The sequence below is a fragment of the Arvicola amphibius genome, chromosome 9 (genome assembly GCF_903992535.2).
Source record: "Arvicola amphibius chromosome 9, mArvAmp1.2, whole genome shotgun sequence".
Classification (NCBI taxonomy): Eukaryota; Metazoa; Chordata; class Mammalia; order Rodentia; family Cricetidae; genus Arvicola; species Arvicola amphibius.
This window is the reverse complement of record NC_052055.2, coordinates 27975098-27993416: the sequence shown is the minus strand read 5'-3', so window position 1 is coordinate 27993416 and position 18319 is coordinate 27975098. Positions and strand designations below refer to the sequence as shown.

At 45.0% G+C, this 18319-nt stretch overlaps 1 protein-coding gene across 2 annotated transcripts in view; it reads left to right on the top strand.

Annotated features, from left to right (window-relative positions):
• The window catches only part of Zfat (zinc finger and AT-hook domain containing), a 168438-nt gene that overhangs the window by 75295 nt on the left and 74824 nt on the right, over nt 1–18319 (top strand). For both annotated transcript variants that reach the window (XM_038343985.1, XM_038343984.1), the window contains exons 6-10: nt 1247–2700; nt 3497–3729; nt 12049–12136; nt 13413–13562; nt 16292–16465. In XM_038343985.1, coding sequence (XP_038199913.1) covers nt 1247–2700; nt 3497–3729; nt 12049–12136; nt 13413–13562; nt 16292–16465 — 2099 coding nt within the window. The remainder of the gene's footprint in view (nt 1–1246; nt 2701–3496; nt 3730–12048; nt 12137–13412; nt 13563–16291; nt 16466–18319) is intronic.

Sequence of the window (18319 nt, the reverse complement as noted above, 5' to 3'; positions counted from 1 at the left end):
AACTCAGGACCCCTGGAAGAGCAGCCAGTGCTCTTAATCTGAGCCATCTCTCCAGCCCTGGTGCTTAGTTTTCTTATGTGTAAATGGGTTGATGAGAGTGGAAATTAAATGGTCAGTACACATTTTCTTGTAAGTACTCACTAATTATTAGTCAGAACTGCTGCTCTTTCATTCAGGGTATTCCTAGCCACACTGGGCTCCAAGAGGCAGAGTGTGCTTTTATTCCCCACTATACTGCAAAAACCAACACATGCCCTTGATATGCTGCTTGGTTTTATCAGTAGAAACTGTTTATTTGATGGTGTGTGAAATTAATAAAGACAGTGCTATTTTCCCCATCTGAGCTCTTACCCAGTGCTGGTGGAAGAGGATAGATGGTAGTTCTTTAGTCATCTGCTGTGTATGACATCTTCAGAAGAGAGGAGTGTAGTTCATATCAGCTGTGAGCTTGCCCAGAAGCCAACCCCTCCTACCTGAGACCTTGATCACCACCCACTGGGCTCGAAGAAGCCTCCTTAGCTATTGCTCACCACAGGCAGGGCACACCCTTGCTATCTAGCAAACTATAGGTCTTCTTCCAAACTCATTTACCAATCTGTGCTCTCCATTTCTGGGGAGAAGTGGGAACATGGATAAAGACCGCGGTTTGGTCTTTCTCTCAGGTGCGCCCTTCGATGCAAGCTGGCAAAGAGGAATAGAGCCACCCTGAAGTGAGTGGGATGAGTAGGCATGTGTGGATTATCAAAGTTTTTAAATAAGCTCACCAGGTCTAATCTCGTGGAAACTGAGTTTGCGTCTGTTCAGGTATCCCGGAATGAACACAGTCTTGGAGCATGCCTGGTGATCTTGTGTGGATCACACCCCTGTTTCCTTCTCTTGTCACTGCGTTCCTTTTCGTTAAGCTTTGACCTATCTGCTACCATGGCAGGTGTTCCCCAGCAGCCTTTGCTCAGTTAGAGGTGTCTTTTTTCTGTTCTTCACACACTCCGTTCAATGAGTACCATGTTGTTGTTGGACATTGCGGGGCTTCCTTCTCTCCCGCTAGGGCTTGTGCTCCCCAAAGACCAGCACCTTCTTTCATCATTGTCTGTGTCTATCCTGCTTTTCCTCCAAGTCTTATTTGTTGAATAAATAGCTGTTCCACCTTTTCCCTCTCCCCTGTAGCTGACTGCACAGCCTTTGGTAGGTGGTCCACTGGAGCAGTTTTAGGTCTCCAGAGGTTAATGGTGCTATCGTCCGTCTCTAGGTTAGGTCCCACTCAGCTGAAGATCTTCACCTGTGAATACTGCAACAAGGTCTTCAAGTTCAAGCACTCACTGCAGGCTCATCTGAGGATCCACACGAACGAGAAGCCATACAAGTGCTCCCAGTGCAGCTATGCCAGCGCCATCAAGGCCAACCTCAACGTGCACCTGCGCAAGCACACTGGAGAGAAGTTCTCCTGTGACTACTGCTCCTTCACCTGCCTCAGCAAGGGCCACCTCAAGGTGCATATTGAGCGGGTGCACAAGAAGATCAAACAGCACTGCCGCTTTTGCAAGAAAAAGTACTCGGACGTCAAGAACCTCATCAAGCACATCCGGGACATGCATGACCCTCAGGACAAGAAGGTCAAGGAGGCCTTGGATGAGCTCCGCCTGATGACGAGGGAGGGCAAGCGGCAGCTGCTCTATGACTGCCACATCTGTGAGCGCAAGTTCAAGAACGAGCTAGACCGGGACCGCCACATGCTGGTCCATGGTGACAAGTGGCCCTTTGCTTGTGAGCTCTGTGGCCATGGGGCCACTAAGTACCAGGCCTTGGAACTGCATGTCAGAAAGCACCCCTTTGTTTATGTCTGTGCTATATGTCTCAAGAAGTTTGTCAGCTCCATCAGGCTGCGCTCCCATATCCGAGAGGTGCATGGGACAGCCCAGGAGACGCTAGTCTTTACCAGCTCTATCAACCAGAGCTTCTGCCTCCTGGAGCCTGGTGGGGACATCCAGCAAGAAGCCTTGGGGGACCAGCTACAGCTGGCAGCTGAGGAATTTGTGTGCCCAGAAGTAGATGGGCACAAGGATGAGGCTTGTCCTGGGGAAGCTCAGCCTGAGGTAGGGCCTAGGGAACTGGAGGCCCCTGGAGAAGCAACTGCCCCAGGTGTGCCCCTGGACACCCCCAAGACTGAAAGTGCTTCCCTTTCCCCCTGCAAAGTAGGAACCACTGAGGTCTCCTCTGACCTCAACCCTCTAGGAATGGTTTCAGATGATTTCTTACTGAAAAATGATACCTCCTCTGCTGAGGCTCCTGCTGCTGCCGAGACAACCTTGGACACACAGCCTGGAGGCTCAGCCCCCACTCAGGGTGAAGATGTCATACTGCTGCTGACCAAGGCCAAAAGTGCTGAACCTGACCCAGAGGCCCAGAGCGAGCAGAGCCCTCCAGGTGGAGGGCAGAATGCGGTCACTCTGCCAGTCAGTGAACCTGACTCTAACAAGTGTCTCAGGTCAAACCCAGTGGAGTCCTCAGACCTCCTCCCTACGGTGGCTGATGGAGGGGACCTTGGAATGTGCCAGCCTGACTCTTGCACACCCTCCACTGAACAGCATCCCGGCAGCACGGCATTCATGAAGGTCTTAGACAGTCTCCAGAAGAAGCAGATGAACACCAGTCTATGCGAGAGAATCCGGAAGGTTTATGGAGACCTGGAGTGCGAATACTGTGGTAAGGACAGGCTGTGCTGGTCAGATGTGCCTCTGAGCAGAGCTTTCCTTCCCAGCAGCCCTGTCCATTCCTATCATGCTGTCATCACCTTGGGTTCCATTTGAGCTCATGTCTGTTTGCAAAGAACACCTCCTAAATGAGCCACCCTCCTCCGTGATAGATAGGAATAGTGAGCCCATGCCATGCCTCATAGCTGGAGCCTTGCCAGAGTCAGCTGAGAGGATGCATAGCTGACCATGTTGGGGGTCATGCTGAAGGCTGCTCACAACTTCTGCCATCTTCTGACCAAGAAGAGTCACTCTTTTGGTTTTCAGTTGTGACTCTGTCAACTGGGTAGAGAGGGTAGGAGGCTGGCTGCAGCCCTGTAGGGAGACCCAAGCAGCTCCTTTCTAGCTGGTGGTGAAATCTTGCCTCTGGAAGTTCCCAGACAGCAGGTAGTACAGGAAGTGGGTAGCCTAGAACCTGTCTCATAGCCCAGAACGTCAGGAGGACTTGAAGGCTCTTGGATTTGTGCATTTGCAGGGTGACGTTTGACATAATTCGCTCTCAATAAACATTTCCTTTCTCTTTTCCTAGCCCTACCACCATGTGAAAGACGGTGGTACCTTAATACTTAAAAACTGCCCTTTTGGAAAAGTAATTTCCTGACAGAAGTGTGGTGGAAAGTGTGAAGGGCAAACCAGATAAAGGCGATAAATATGGAAGTTAAAAAAATGATGATAATTTTTTTAAAAAAAAAAATTCAAACTCAGTATAAAAGAAACTTCCTTGTTCTCATGTGAAAATATCCTTTTAGGCAAACTTTTTTGGTACCAAGTGCATTTTGACATGCATGTCCGCACCCACACCCGGGAACATCTGTATTATTGCTCCCAGTGCCACTATTCTTCCATCACCAAAAACTGCCTTAGACGCCATGTCATTCAGAAACACAGTAACATCTTGCTGAAGTGTCCCACTGACGGCTGTGACTACTCGACTCCAGATAAATATAAGCTACAGGCCCACCTTAAAGTTCACACAGAGCTGGTAAGTAGCAAGCCAAAGCGGCAGCCCCCACCTCCCCCTGGGTGCCCAGTGCTCTCTCACATTTATGCATATAGAGGTATCACTGCCACAGGCGTGTGAACATCCTGCTCCCTCCGGACACAGAGGGGTCCTTCTCCTGCCCCCTCAATGCCTCACAGAGCTTTCACCCTCCGTCCAGCTCCTTTCATAGTGAGTCTCTGATCAGACTGAACAAAGTGCATCCTCTGCAAATTTTTTTAGCATTTGAGAAAGTTTACAGAAGATCTGCAGAATGGAAATGAAGCAAAGGTTTCATAAATGGCATTTTAAAGAATTATTAATAACAGGGATAATAATAGCTGCCTCTAAGTGTTGTTGGGGCATTAAGTTGGGTGATTGGATAGGATTAGGTTTGGTAGGCAGTGTGAGTGTAGTGAATGTTAATAGCCACTGTTGCCGTGTTAGTGGTGCATTTATTGTCAACATCAACAGCATCTAGGAACCATTTTGACTTGAGAAGTGACATATTAATCCAAGGTACCATTAACGTGCACGATGGGCATGTCTGATTCTGTGATGGTTGATCACACAATGATGCAATGAGTGAGTGTTTGTTTCTGCAAGGTCTAGTCTGATGGGAAGAGACTGACACTCCTGAGAATGGTTTAAGACTTCTTAACATAAACAGGAAGCCACACCTGAGGCCCGTGTGGCCCTATTTATGCTAAAGACAGCACAAAAGGAGACTCCAGAAATTGGATGATTTGCTCTTCTTAACAGGTGGTTTGTCATTAAGATGCAGTCAGGGGTTTTTCAGAGGTGTGAAATCAGAGCATGTTGGAATAGACTACAACACCATCTCCCATACTCCCACAGGTCCTGTGGCCTCAGAAAATTCACTTTATATACTTTAATATACTCTTAAAAAGTCTGTCTTGGTCACTGTTCTATTGCTATGAAGAACACCAGAACCAAGACAACTCTTAGAAGAGGAAGCGTTTAGTTGAGGGGTTGATTACAGTTTCGGTGGCTTAGTCCATTATCATCATGGCAGGAAGCATGAGGGTATATGGGCAGACCCTGGAGCAGCAGCTGAGAACTACATTCTGATCTGTAAGCAGAGAGAGAGATTCTGGTCTTGGCATGGACTTTTAAAACCTCATAGTCCACCCCCTGTGACGCACTTCCTCCTCAAGGCCACATCTCCTAATCCTTTCAAACAGTGTCACTCACTGGTGTCCAAGCAGTCGAATTTATGAGCCTATGGGAGTCATTCTCATTCAGACCACCAAAGTCCATTATGTACATACTCATACACACTCATGTACAGTGGTACATAGAAGCATGTCTGCACATGTGTGTACCTAGACATACCTGCACATGCACATACATCTGTGCATATTTTGTATATTTCTATTCTGTTGTTACTGCAGTGTTAAAATAGAATGGTCCAAGACTGTGCCTGTTAAATAGTTGCGCGGAAGTGTGTGAGTGCCAACTGCACTTCCTATTATATACTGGCTTCCTGTCATACTTTCTTGTTCTCTCCTCATTCTCTCTTATTCTCTCTTACTCATGTCACAGGCTTGCTTTGGTTCTTGATCTTGTTCTTCCCTTCTTCCCCATCTTGTCTCTCCTTCCCTCTCTCCCTCATTCCCTCCCTCCTTCCCTCTGTTTTTCTCCAGGGGCCCTGGGCACATGGTTTGTCAACCTTTCTGTCATTATTGTCAGGGTGACACAGAGGCTGAGGGAGGGAGTCCAGTTAGAATAGGCTCTTGTTAGGAGTAGCTTTAGAGTGTAGTGCTGGAGACTAGGAAAACAGAAGCCTGGATTGAACCCTTGCTTTCCTGTTTACCTTGTGTTTGACACGAGTAACGGAGCTACTCCATGCCTTAGTTTACTGATACAGGTGAAGGTGAGGTGAAGGAGTACATGTGAGTGTCCAGAGCAGTGCCTGGTGTGGACTGTTGTTAATGTCATCGATCTTACTGTTTTGAAGCTAGCTGCTCTGGGCTGAGTTTTCAAATCCAGTTGAAATGTGTGACAGGAACTAAAGCAGTGCTCACTGAAACATTGACTGTGCAGCCTAGGCTGCCTCTTGTTCCATACTCAGAACTTGTCTGTTGCTTATGAATGTCATGGGGATGTTGGTCTAGCCTGGTTATCTTCTTCCTCAAATGCTGATTCTCAGTCCCTGAGTGTTGGGTCATTGGGGAGCATCAGGAATATGTCTTTGGTATTGACTGTATACTCAGTTCTTACTTATAAAAGGCTATTGTAGATGCCGACCTCTGAGCAAAACAGTCAAGACTTTCCTCAGAGCAGCAGTGCTAACCTCGGTGGACCTTGAAGAATCAGTGCTGTCGACTGTTGACGCTTTCTCATAGAAAGAGGGACATGGAGAGGGTCATTGGACTCTTACCTGATCTCACTCACTCTTTCTTTACTCCAGAGCTTGCTGTGTATAATTCTACCCTAATTGCATATGACTTTGGGATCTCTGGGGATGCTAGAGTGTGTAGATTGTGGGACTGTTAACTGGATGCTTGGAACTCCATCTACTTAACTAGTTGTCATTAGTTCCAAGTGAGACTTTTCATTGTGTGACTCCTTTGGGGTCACCAGACTCTAGTAAGTAACTTCTCATCTGTGTTCTGTAAATAAGCTCAAACTCATTGGTTTCCCAGGTTAGCCTTTGATAGAAGCACACTTTGGTTTGCCATTGGAGCTCTGTAAGGAGTGGATAAGCATTTGATCACTCTTCCTGAGGGAATGTGCACACAGCACTGGCATTTTGCTTTTCTGCTTTCATGGTCATGAATATGGTTGGGACTTCCTTTAGAGCACCAATCTCACCTTTAACCAAGTGCAGGATACTCCAGGGAGGTCCATCTTGGGGCAGAAAGATGCTGGTTTGATCTTGTAGCTTTTTCTTGGGTTTTTTCTTAATTCCCATGTCAGCTCTGGGAACTAGGAATCATTTCCTCTACTGCACAGAGTCTGGTTGGTGTCTCTGTCTCTTTCATACAATAACTTGGTCTATGGTTATGCCATGAATGAAGGATGACAGAATTCATTCCATGGTCTTATTACTGTCCCATGCTATTCATTTGGTGGTGGCAGGTCTTAGATATGCTTTTCTTGGTGAGTCCTGGACACTTGAATATCTTCTGAAGGAATGTGGCAGGAGTGCACTTTGGCCCAAATAGGCAGAGACTATGTGGTAGATATTCCTGTGCTGCTAAGTGGCAGCCATTTGCTCAAGCTACATGAGTTAATATCTGCACATTGCTGCTAAAGAAGTACAATAATCTGATACAGGGAATGTGGCTCAGTTAACCTCATGAGGGGTACTGTCCTGCTTCTCATCAGTACTCACAAGTAAGACTGCTTTTACATGCAAGGTGTATTCTGCTTTGTGTGGGACAAATAGATCAACAATGGGAGGAAAAGGCTAGCAGGTCAACACACTGCCTTCCTCCCCAGACACCCTGAGGGGATGCAGAGGATGATTCTGAGGTTGAAGATATTTGGGCCAAGAAAGAGGGTGAGGAGGGAGTGGTCAGCTGAACCCTGGGCAGAAGCTGCTGGGAAGACTTTGAGTTCATGCCAGGAAGTTGATCTGCTGAACACTTGTTCCTGAAGTGAAGGGCTGTGTTGCCATTGCAGTGAAGAGCACTTCTGTGAGAACTCCCAGCTTTTGAATCTCGATGACCTTTGTCATTTGAGCTTCTTGTAACTTATTTCTGTCATGCAGCTGAAGATACCACACAGGGACAAGTTGCCTTCCCTTCATGTAGATGCTGTTGATCTGATAATGAAGGTGTTAGCTTTAAAATATTCTCCATCTGCAAGGAAGGTGGTTGTTTTTTAAGCTCTCTATTTATTCGTCATGTGCATAGGGTATAATTTGTTCTTTTAAAATGTGAAGTGCAGTGGAATTTAGTATACACACAGACTTATGCAGCTGCTGGCAACTTTAGAACATTTCTGTTATCCCATAGGGAGGCACTTCTGCTTGCTGTCATCACTTGCTTCCCTGTCCCTGAACATTTTGTATGTCCATAGTTTTGCCTCTCCCGAACATTTTATATAAAAGGAACATAAAATGTGTGTGCTATAAATAAAGTTTTTTGTGATTAGTATCTCCCCCCCCCCATCTATCTGATAGCAGGCTTCATGCTTGGCTCCTCTTTAGAGTTGGGCAATACTCTCTTGTTTGAAGTTTGGCTCACTCTCCTTGAACTGATGAGCATTTGAAGTGCATTTTTAGTGGTGATCGCATCAGGATGTAGCTCAGCTATGCTGTCTTGCTGTCTTATATTTGTAGGATTTGAGCTAATTCTTGGTGAAATCAGTTCAGTAACTCATGCTTGTTAACTTTTAGAGTTTAAATGTTAATCTTTCCTTTGAAAAGTTTTCAAAATTTTAAACCATCTAAGGAAAAGCTGCCTATATTCCCCATTGCCAAGCCTCCTGTCCTTGTTTGGTGAGTCATCCTCTCCAGCCACTTGTCTCCACTATTGTTAGCATACTCCCATCAACACAGCCAAGGAAGTGGTACCACTGGGGATGTGGAGCTGAGGACAGAGCCCAGCACTCTGCCTCATTCTGACTTCATGTCTTTCAGAGAGTACAGCGGGCTACTTTCTCTAGCTGCTGCCGAGTTCCAGGGAGATTGTGTGAACTTGCTTGTGATGTAAAAGCATCTTGTCATGTTACTATTGTCCAGCTGAGGACCTCAATCACATCAGCATCTGGCTGGGACAGGGGTGATACTGTTCTCACTAGGAAACCATGGGAACCAGAGTGAATCCTTGTCTGTCCTGGGGCTTGGCTTCCTTACCTGTGCACTTGAAGAGGTTATGGATATGATGGCTGAGGTTTCACTTTTGTTTTAGCATCTCTGCTTTGAATGCAGTGTCTCGTGCACAGCAAACATTAAAGTATCATCCTCCACCTCCGAATGAGCCTACAAATCCTGACATAGTCTGGTTGTATTAGGATGTAGAGGTAATCCGGCAAATAACCACATAAAAGAGTGGTGGCCAGTGTACTTTCTTTCCACTGCCTCTTCCTTCTCATTACTAAGTCCATGGCACAGACATGTGGTGAAGGAATGCAGTCGTCCCTCCATGGGGATGGGGACAAGAACTTCCTTCATCGGGCATTCTGAGGATGTTCAGAATCTTTGTGTAAAGCAATGTATGCCTTGGTTCCCTTCCTGTTGCTGTAAGAAAACACTAGCAAAAGCAACTTTAAAATTATTAAAACTTCATGAAGGGAAAACACGATTTTAGTCAAATGCAAGGGAGCTTTGGGTTCTGGTGTGCTCATTTCCAGTCCCAAGTCAGTCTTTGTGATTTTAGGCAAATGGCTTAGGTTCTTTGAGCCTCAGTTAGCTCACTTGTGCATTGGAGATAAAGTGCTTCCCTCATCCCTCATGGTTATGGGGATTAAATTAGGTCAGTGAATGGCAGCATCCATAGATCGTGACTCAGAGGATTGTGCAAACGTTTCAGTGAGTCATGCCTGGCTCCTTTAAACGTGAGATTAGGTAGATCAGATCAGATCCTGTCTGTAGTGTTCACCCCCACACAGGGCAAGTATTACTTTCTGTTTTTTGTTTTAGTATTAAGTGTTGAGATGCCAGAGTGTATTAGTATTGCTGGGGACTGTGGTTAGGGGGCTGGATTCCTGGGCTCCTGATCAATAAGAGTTAAACTGATGACCTAAGTGTTTTAACTGGTGACTTCTCTGAACCCCAGTGTCACAGTAGCATTTGTTAGGAATGAGACTCATGGCCTCCCACTGTCATCCTAACTGGAAGTGGGCTCTGGGAATCTGTTACTCAAAGAAGGCCCCCCCCTGTTTCTGTCTTGTATTTCTCTCAGGAGACCTCAGAGGTGCTCACACAAGCTGCAGCCCAAGGCTGAGAGTGTTCGTTTTAAGATTTTGAAGAGGCATAGCCTTGTCCTCCAACCTCTCTAGGTCCATGTCCTGGAAATGAGCTCACTAGTGTCCACCACCAGGGTTGCCCTGGGAATATACTGAGGTAATGTTGGTAAGGACTAAGCATGGTCGCATGCATGCAGGGCCACATGGCAGATGCTCTTGCTACTCTTCACTTCCATGCCCTCCTCCTCGTCCCTTTATCTGGAGGATAAGGATACTAGAGTGAGAGTGGTCGTGTATTCATCCAGTGTCTGCTGGCTTCTTGGTCAGTGTTTAGAATGTTTGGCCTTGACCTTCGAGAAGCACACAAATTTCTTTTTGTTTGATGCTTGTTGAATAACATGTATTACGTTCTTAGTACTTGAAGTGGCTTCTGCAATCCCCATGTTGATGGGGAGGCTTGCTGTGTGGCACATCTTTAGATAACTTGTAAGAATTCAAGCATCTGCTGCCTTTGTCCCCAGCACAACTTCTGGGACTTAACAAACGCTGTGACTGTGACCTATTCCTGAGCAGTTGTTCAGAGTGAGTGCCAGCTTTTTTTTTTTTTTTTTTTTTTTGTTTTTTTTTTTTTTTTTTTTTTTGTTTTTTTTTTTTTTTTAGGGGATGCACGTATGTGTCATATTTGTACACTCTGTGGGGGATTCGATTTGGTGTTCTCCAGCCAGTGTGGCCTTAGGACTCCACTTCTTTGGAGGCCGGTATACTGGCCCGTGAAGCACAGGCCAGATGAGGTCACCTGAGTGATAAACTAGGCTTCTAGCCTCAGACAAGGGCTCTTTCTGTACCTCTTGCTGTGGCTGCAGTGACTGCAGTCTCATGCTGATGTCCGCTTCTTTCTGGGCACAAATGGCTTTGAAGGTACTTGTGTTGGAGCAAATAGACTCCAAAGGCTAGGCTCTTAGCCACCCTATAGCTAGCTTTCTTGTGTTCCCTGCCTTTGCCAGGGGCTCTTTTAGCCTTAGTTCTTTTTAAGTTTGCTGAGTGTGTTTGGTGCTTGGGTTTCATCTGAAGCAAGACACGGGAGTTTTTGAAAAAGAAGTAAATGAATCCTAAGAGTCTACCCTTCTCCCAGCCCCCTCTCCCACGGTCTGTGTCCTGACAATCTTCAAAGACATCAAGAAACGGGGCCCTTGATAAGCTCTAAGATAAATTGCTTTCAGACTATCAGGGATTAAAAGAAGAAAAATCAAACAGCAAGGACTCAGGGGAGATCAGTGTAAACTCCTTCAAAGCTCTTCTGAATGCCTCCATCAGCTCTGATGACAAGGGCGGCTGGGACAGAGGTAGGAGGGTGCCACCAGGATGCCAGAGGAGTCTCGAGAATCTCTCTAAAATGGCACTGTGAGCCCAGTGTCAAGGAGAGGGGAAGGGAGTAATAGGAGCACATTGAGACACCCCAAGCCCATGTTGTCTGGGTGAAGTCAGTGGCATTGGCTGGCCAGAAAGCTCATGGCAAGGTCTTGTGTGTGTGTGTGTGTTTGTGTTTCATTGTAAAAAGCTTTATCTATCTATCTATCTATCTATCTATCTATCTATCTATCTATCTATATATATATATATATATATATATATCATATTCACTCCAGAATCTTCTCTTTCAGATTTGCCTCTCCCCAACTTCATGTTCTTTTTCTTTTTAAATAACTATCAACTCCAATTTGTCCTGGTCATATATTCCTGTGCTTGGGTTCTTCCAATAGGGCATGGTCAGCCTACCAGAGGCTGCGTCCTGAAAGAAAGGATTATCTCTCCCTTTAGAAGCTATCAACTTCAATTAATTCCTCTATAGGAGTGGGGCCTTATGAGTTCATCCCCCCACACACTAAAATGTTGACTGACTTGATTTTGTGTTCATCTCCCTGGCCCCCCATTTCTCAACGTACAATGTAAACATGAATGACTTCTTTTACAATTGCATGTGAATTTCAGTCACATGTGACAACTTAGTGTAAGCAGTGTTTTGAGTACTGCGGACATCGTATACTGTTGGATTATTGAGTATCCCTGGAGTGTGTGATAGAGCCTCTTGCCTGCCCTTTCTCCATTCCTAGAGCTCTTCTGTCTGCATCTTCCCAGGCTGTGTAGAACTGGATGGCTGTCTAGTAGTTGCTTCAGAAGGATGCATTGTATGTCTGGTTTTGATGAGGATTTTGCTGTTGCTTGTTGTAGTCATCAACCTGTATTGATGATGGATGTGACAGTGATGTTGATGGGAATGGTGACAACATGGATAGTGGAGGTAACAGTGTTGCTGATGGTGATGGTGGTGATGACGGTGGTGATGGTGGTGTTGGTAGTCATGATGATGATGATGGTTGTCTTTCTACAAGAACCTACATTTAAGATAGTTAATTGTTTTTTTTTTTCTCTTTTTCTATTAAGGACAAAAGGAGTTACTCTTGTCCTGTATGTGAAAAATCCTTTTCAGAAGACCGATTGATAAAGACACATATCAAGACCAATCATCCTGGTAAGATTATGAATTTTAGAAAAGAAGATGAATTTTTAAATACTTACGTTTATTTTAAAACATAATACTGTATGTAGGCTGTACCAGCTAGGAATGAAGAGGGAGGGTGTGAATGAAGTCAGTATTTAAAATGGTCTTCTCTTAGGGAAGCCTTGTATCTGCCTTGCTTCACCCTATAGGGTGGCATGCTGACCACTTCTACTGCAGACACTGTCATTTTTACTACCATGGGATCTTTGAGGTGGACCTTACCTTAATGTCAGACTCCATTGTCATATCAAGTAGAGCAGACAGAGCAGACCTGGGTGCTCTGTATTACATAAGTAAACAGCAGCAAAATTCACCTTCTTTATCCCTGCCTCTTCTTGTTTAAACATTTGTACCCACCCTTGATAGAAGGAAACTGATTTCTCTGTTAAAAGTAAAGGGTTCTGATGGTTATGCTTTGTCTGGGGACACACAGAACTTGGATGCTTTGTCATGGGAACCTGTGGGTGATGTCATTCCATTCTTCTGCTGTTAATCTTTGTCCTAGGTGACCAGTGGTCCAGTGTGAGCTGAAAACAGCATTTAAAAGCATTGACCTTTGTTTATAAATACAGAATTATACAAAGAACCCTATATATCCATACCTCAGCTTCCATATGCTTCTACATTTCCCGAGCTGTTTACATATATCCACCCTTGAACTTTTCCTTTCTAGAATATTCCAAAGTTTATCCCATTCAGTTTTCCTATGAAAGACTATGGATTATCTCTAATTAACAATGGTTTTACTTAGTTTGACCTCTTTGGCCTATAAAAAACAATGCTATCAGTGATTCTTACTGCATCTTAGTATATTGTGTGTGGCCACTTAAAATGTCACCAGTTGATTTAAGATTTTTCTGTACAGTTTGTTTTAACTGAGCTGCAGTATTTTAGTGATTGTGTCTCTTACATTCCCTGTATTCTGTAGAACCCCCAGTCTCCCACCTGGGAAAAGCTGAGTGACTTTTCCTGTAGAAAGCCCATGCTCCACGTTAGTCTGCTCATGGCTCTGTGGTGTTTCTTCGTTATTCACATTGTACTCTAACAAGTACTTAGATCTGCAATTTGTTCAGACTCAAGTTTAGCTTTTGCAGTAAAAATGCGGTTTTTTGATACCAATGGGGCACTTCCTGGATATTTCTTACATATGCAGGTGCCATTGAATTTTATTTACCTCTAACCTGAAGCACAAAGTGCCTTGATCAAAGCCTTAATCTCTCTGATTGTTACCCTGCTTTTTTGTCAGAGGTCTCCATGAACACCATTTCTGAGGTTCTTGGGAGAAGGGTCCAGCTCAAAGGGCTAATTGGAAAGCGAGCCATGAAGTGTCCATACTGTGATTTCTATTTCATGAAGAATGGCTCAGACCTTCAGCGGCATATCTGGGCTCATGAGGGTGAGTCGTCTTTCCATTTGGAACTTCTATTTAATTTTGTGCTGTGTGTTTTATTTTGGGACTATGTCAGGAGGAGGTTTGTCATCACATGTCCTGTAGTTAGGATTTTCTTAGCACGTAGAAGGATGTCTGCCAGCCATTGAAGAAGATCAGAGAGTAAAACCATGACTCTAGTCTCATTCGTGGTGTATAGAGATGTTCGCCTCTTCCTAGCTCTGGTTATAACCATGGTGAAATACTTTGCTTACTGGAAAACCAGTGTCCAGAGAACAGGAAACCCCACCAGTTACTCTAGGCAGTTCCAGAGCCCACTGTCATGTACTGTATGTAGCTGGCATTAAAGAATAATGGAGCTATAAATGACTGCAAGGAAAGAGGGCAGCGGGAATCTTGCAGTTTTGGCGGTGTGGGGCATCACTGTTTGTCCTGTAGAGAGAGGATGGGAAGGTGGAGGTTTGAGTGGAAATGAGGTCACCCAGTGAAGCTTGGGGGCTGTGCTCAGTGGTGCTTGAACAGGTATGGAAGTGTTAGCCATTTACTGAGAGTATGGCAAGTTTCAAGTCAAGAGTCTCCTGTCATCAACCTTATTCTTTGCCCCTAGCGGAGGATGTTGCCCTTCTGGGCATGAGAAAGGTGTATGTAGCCTTAGTGCCCTGCGAGTCCTGTGTATTAGTTCCCTCCTGTGGTCGGGAGCCTGAGTGCTATAGGCAGGACCATAAGGTGAAGGGAAGAGGAATGAGAAAATAGTCTCATAATATACTATCAGTTGCAGGCTCCAGGGGAGGAGCTGGTGGGAAGAGAGAGACTCCCAGTTTGACTGAGAGAGAAGGCATGGAACGGAGGCCCTGTGTTGAGGCTGCGTGGTGCTTTCTTGCTCACCAGCATTTATTGAGCACTGTGGGCCCCAGGCAGTGTGCTTAGAGCTTTGCCCATGATGCCCTGGTTGGTGTCTTCAGGGACCAGAGAGCCAGGTATTATTTTACCAGTGAGGAACATGGTGCTCAGAAAGTTATGAAATATTCATGCCACACAGTCAGCAAGTAATGGGTCTGGAATTTGGATCCACATGGCATGAATCTAATGCTCTGTTCTTCACATCTCCACTGACTTGCACTGGCAGAAAGAGATGCTTCCTGTGTGGAGGCAAAGATGGAGGAGTTGATGGTGGTGGGGAGATGCCCACATCTACGGGAGAAAGCGGTACTTCCTGTGTGGAGGCAGGGATGGAGGAGGTGACAATGGTGGGAAGATGCATCCACACGTAGGAGAAAGACATGCTTCCTGTGTTGCGGCAGGGGTGGAGGAGGTAATAGTGGTGCTGCCATGCATACACATGCCATTTTCTGAGGGCACTGAAGGAGTTCATTGTGAGTGTTCTCAGCAGACAAGGAGGCAGAAGCCTCCGACTGCATGGACACACTGGTTCAGAATGGTGCTCGTGGGAATCATCTGGGTGTGCCTAGAGACAGAACCAAGGACCAGACACTGATGGAAATCCAGTGTGATAGAATCTGGGGGATCAGAAGTCTTTTCTCCTGGCTGTTAATGCTTGTATGGCAGACACAGGACTGGAGTGGGAGGGCATGCTCCAGTCTTCCTCACCGTGTATGTGATGCAGGATGGGGCAAACCTTCCATCTTCCTGACTGTCAGCTCACTTACCCACGAAACACAAGTATAAAGTGCTTTGAGCTCATTTCCTAAATTCCTCAGAAGAAAATTCAGTGTGTGTCTAGGCTTAATGTGCAGCTGACGCTTTTACACTCACAGGGGAGATATAATATTCTATATTGAGCATTTGGAAGAAATCTACTCTTTTTAAAATCTTCAGAATTTTGATAAAGGTTCAGAAAATTAAAGGGTGTTGTTTTGTGTTTGATTGTTATGGTGTTTTCTTTTTTTGCTTGTCTATGAATTTTTCTATAATGATGGAATCAGAGATTTGTCTAAAAAGTCTACTTACCCACATCAAGTATTTGGGATTCTTAGGAGTTAATCATTGCACTGCACTGTAAGTATTCCTTCTCCCAGCTCAGTCCACAAATAAAACTTGGGACAAGAACAACAATAGACAAATTCAAGAGAAAAATGTGAAGACCAACAAGAAGGGACAGAATAAAGATGGCTAAGTCCTGGTACTGTCCACAGTCATAGACACTGAGCACACACTGTGGAACTTTATCTGCACACCTGGCATGTGGTGCGCAGAGGATATAGCAGTTCAAAGTTCCATAGTGGACAAGAAATGGATTGGAAATGAACTATGACAGCTGTTCTGATCCTGGCTCTTGGCGGGTGAAAACCAGATGGAGTAGACGCAGTATCTTGGGAATAGTTCAGTGTGAGTGTGGTTCTGTTTGTTTTGTGAATAGGAATATCCTTTGACACTTGACTCCAGATGCCTGATCACATTGATTTTTGCAAAGACTGATGGGGCCTCTAATTTTATTTAGTTCAACTTGGTTCAGTTTGATTTAATGACCACCTTGTAAGTTGAGCAGAGAGTCTCCAGACTGTAGGGAGAGTGGAAGTGACCAACTCGCCGTGATGTGCAAGATCATTTCAGCAGGAGGGAGGGACAGGATTATGGAAAACGTGGGAAGTGTGGGACGTGTTGGGAGTAGCCAAGGGCACTTTTTTATTCAGATAGATGTTTGATATGGTGTGAACTATTCACCTGGATCCCCACAAACACCTGTAAATATACATCTGTACATTTCTTCTTGATAGGTGTGAAGCCCTTCAAATGTTCCCTTTGTGAATATGCAACTCGCAGCAAGAGCAACCTCAAGGCTCATATGAACCGCCACAGCACTGAGAAGACCCACCTCTGTGACATGTGTGGCAAGAAATTCAAATCCAAAGGGACATTGAAAAGTCATAAGCTCCTCCACACGTCTGACGGTGAGTGACCTGTAAATGTGTGACTGGAAGCTGGTATGCCAAGACCAAGAGAGACTGTCCATCCCTTTGTATCCGGAAAGCACTATACTGTATGGGATGCACACAATGAAGGATCACAGGTCCTGTCTTCTGTCTCTCCAGCCTGTGCTAAGCAGCGCCTCACTTATAACATGCTCAGCATAAACCCTCTGGGACATGTGAACATGTGCTGTAGGACAGGAAGAGGGAGCCTGCTGGAGGAAGTAAACTGTTAATGCTTGGATCTGGAAGGTTCTATCCTCTTTAGTCTTCCTTCTCACCTTGAGTGTGATTGGAAAGACGACTGTGGTGGCTCCTGACCTGAAATTTGAGTTGATGCATTTACATAAAAGCTACCCTGGGGTTTCAGTTCAAAATAGGGCTTAACCTAAAATATAAATAATATGAGTTGCTATGTGTGTGAGCCTTGGGTGGGTTTCAGGGACAACAAAACCATGAGGATTAGTTCATGTTTCCAGAGGCCATCATCTAGATGTGATAACACAAGAGCAGGTATGCCTTTGAAGGTATGTGCCCAGATGTGGAGAGCTCAGAAGCCTGTGGGTTCAGGGTCAAAGTTCTGATGGGTGGTAGGCATACAGTATCCTTAAAACCTGCACATCTGGGCTTCACAAAGAGAAAGATATTGAGAAACACAGGCAACCAAATCATACAATATCTTACAAAGTTTCTATTCAATTAGAAACTTTAGTTGCGGGAGGAACTTGTGAATGTTCCATGTAAGATGACTAATAAAATTTCTTGATACATTGTTATTTCATTACAATTAGATATAAAAGTTAGGGTTTATTATACAGATAAAAGTAAGTTCTATAGTGTTTCAAAATTTTGGAGCTTAGGAGATGATATTTTTATTTCCATGCTGTGTATGTCCTGGGGGTAAGTCCTGCTGGGGGTGTGCTAGCAGGTTCCTGGCAAGAGTCAGATTGAACTTGAGGGGCTTAGTGGGAAAAGCTGAATGCTTTGTTGTAATTTATTAGAATTAGAATCAGGGTCTTGCAGGATGCTGCACCAATGCAGGACCATGACTGTTGAACAGAACTTTCTTTTAAAAAAATAGTCTTAATCAAAATGAAAAATGTATGGGGTTGTGTGTGCTCAGTGGTAGAGTACCTGTGTAGTGTGAGTGGGACTCAAGGTTCAATCCCCAGCTCTGCGAGTAAACAAAGAGAGAAACTCAATTATATAGGCCATCATCACACAGGGGTAGTGACAGTATTAGTGTCCTGTAGCTACTTAAGAATTTCTACCTTCTCAAACAATGGCCTTGCTGATCTTGCATTACTCGAGTCTTTTTGCAGGAACTGTGTTCCTTTGTGTGGTAGTCTGTTTCTCTCTAAAGCCCACATTCATGAAGGCCGTCACCCCCAGTGCGACATTGTACCCTGGGTTATGGTAACAGCATTAGGAGGGCATTCGTGGAGACTCAGAAAGGATACAGTGGTACTTTGACTCTGAAAGGGACCAGTGTGGGCAGTCTGGCCAAAACAGCAGTATGGCCTCCCTGCAAGGGTATAGCCTGGCAAAAAGTTTTCCCCAGCAAAATTATAGAAATTTGCAGTTTTTGAAATATAAATTCATTTATATTTTTCCTAACATTTTTGAGAACTTTGTTACACTGAAAAATGAAGAGAGGAGGCCTTAATATTCCCTGGGTTTCTTAGGTGTGCTCTGATTCTAGGCAGCAAGAGCAAGCAGGGTCAGCTGTGTGTGGTGTGCAATGTCTGAAGCTTGGTTCTTTCTCTCCAGGCTGCTGTGCCTGTCATCTGTGTCTCCCTTTGACATTTGCTGTGCACTCCTGTTTTTGAGGGCTGA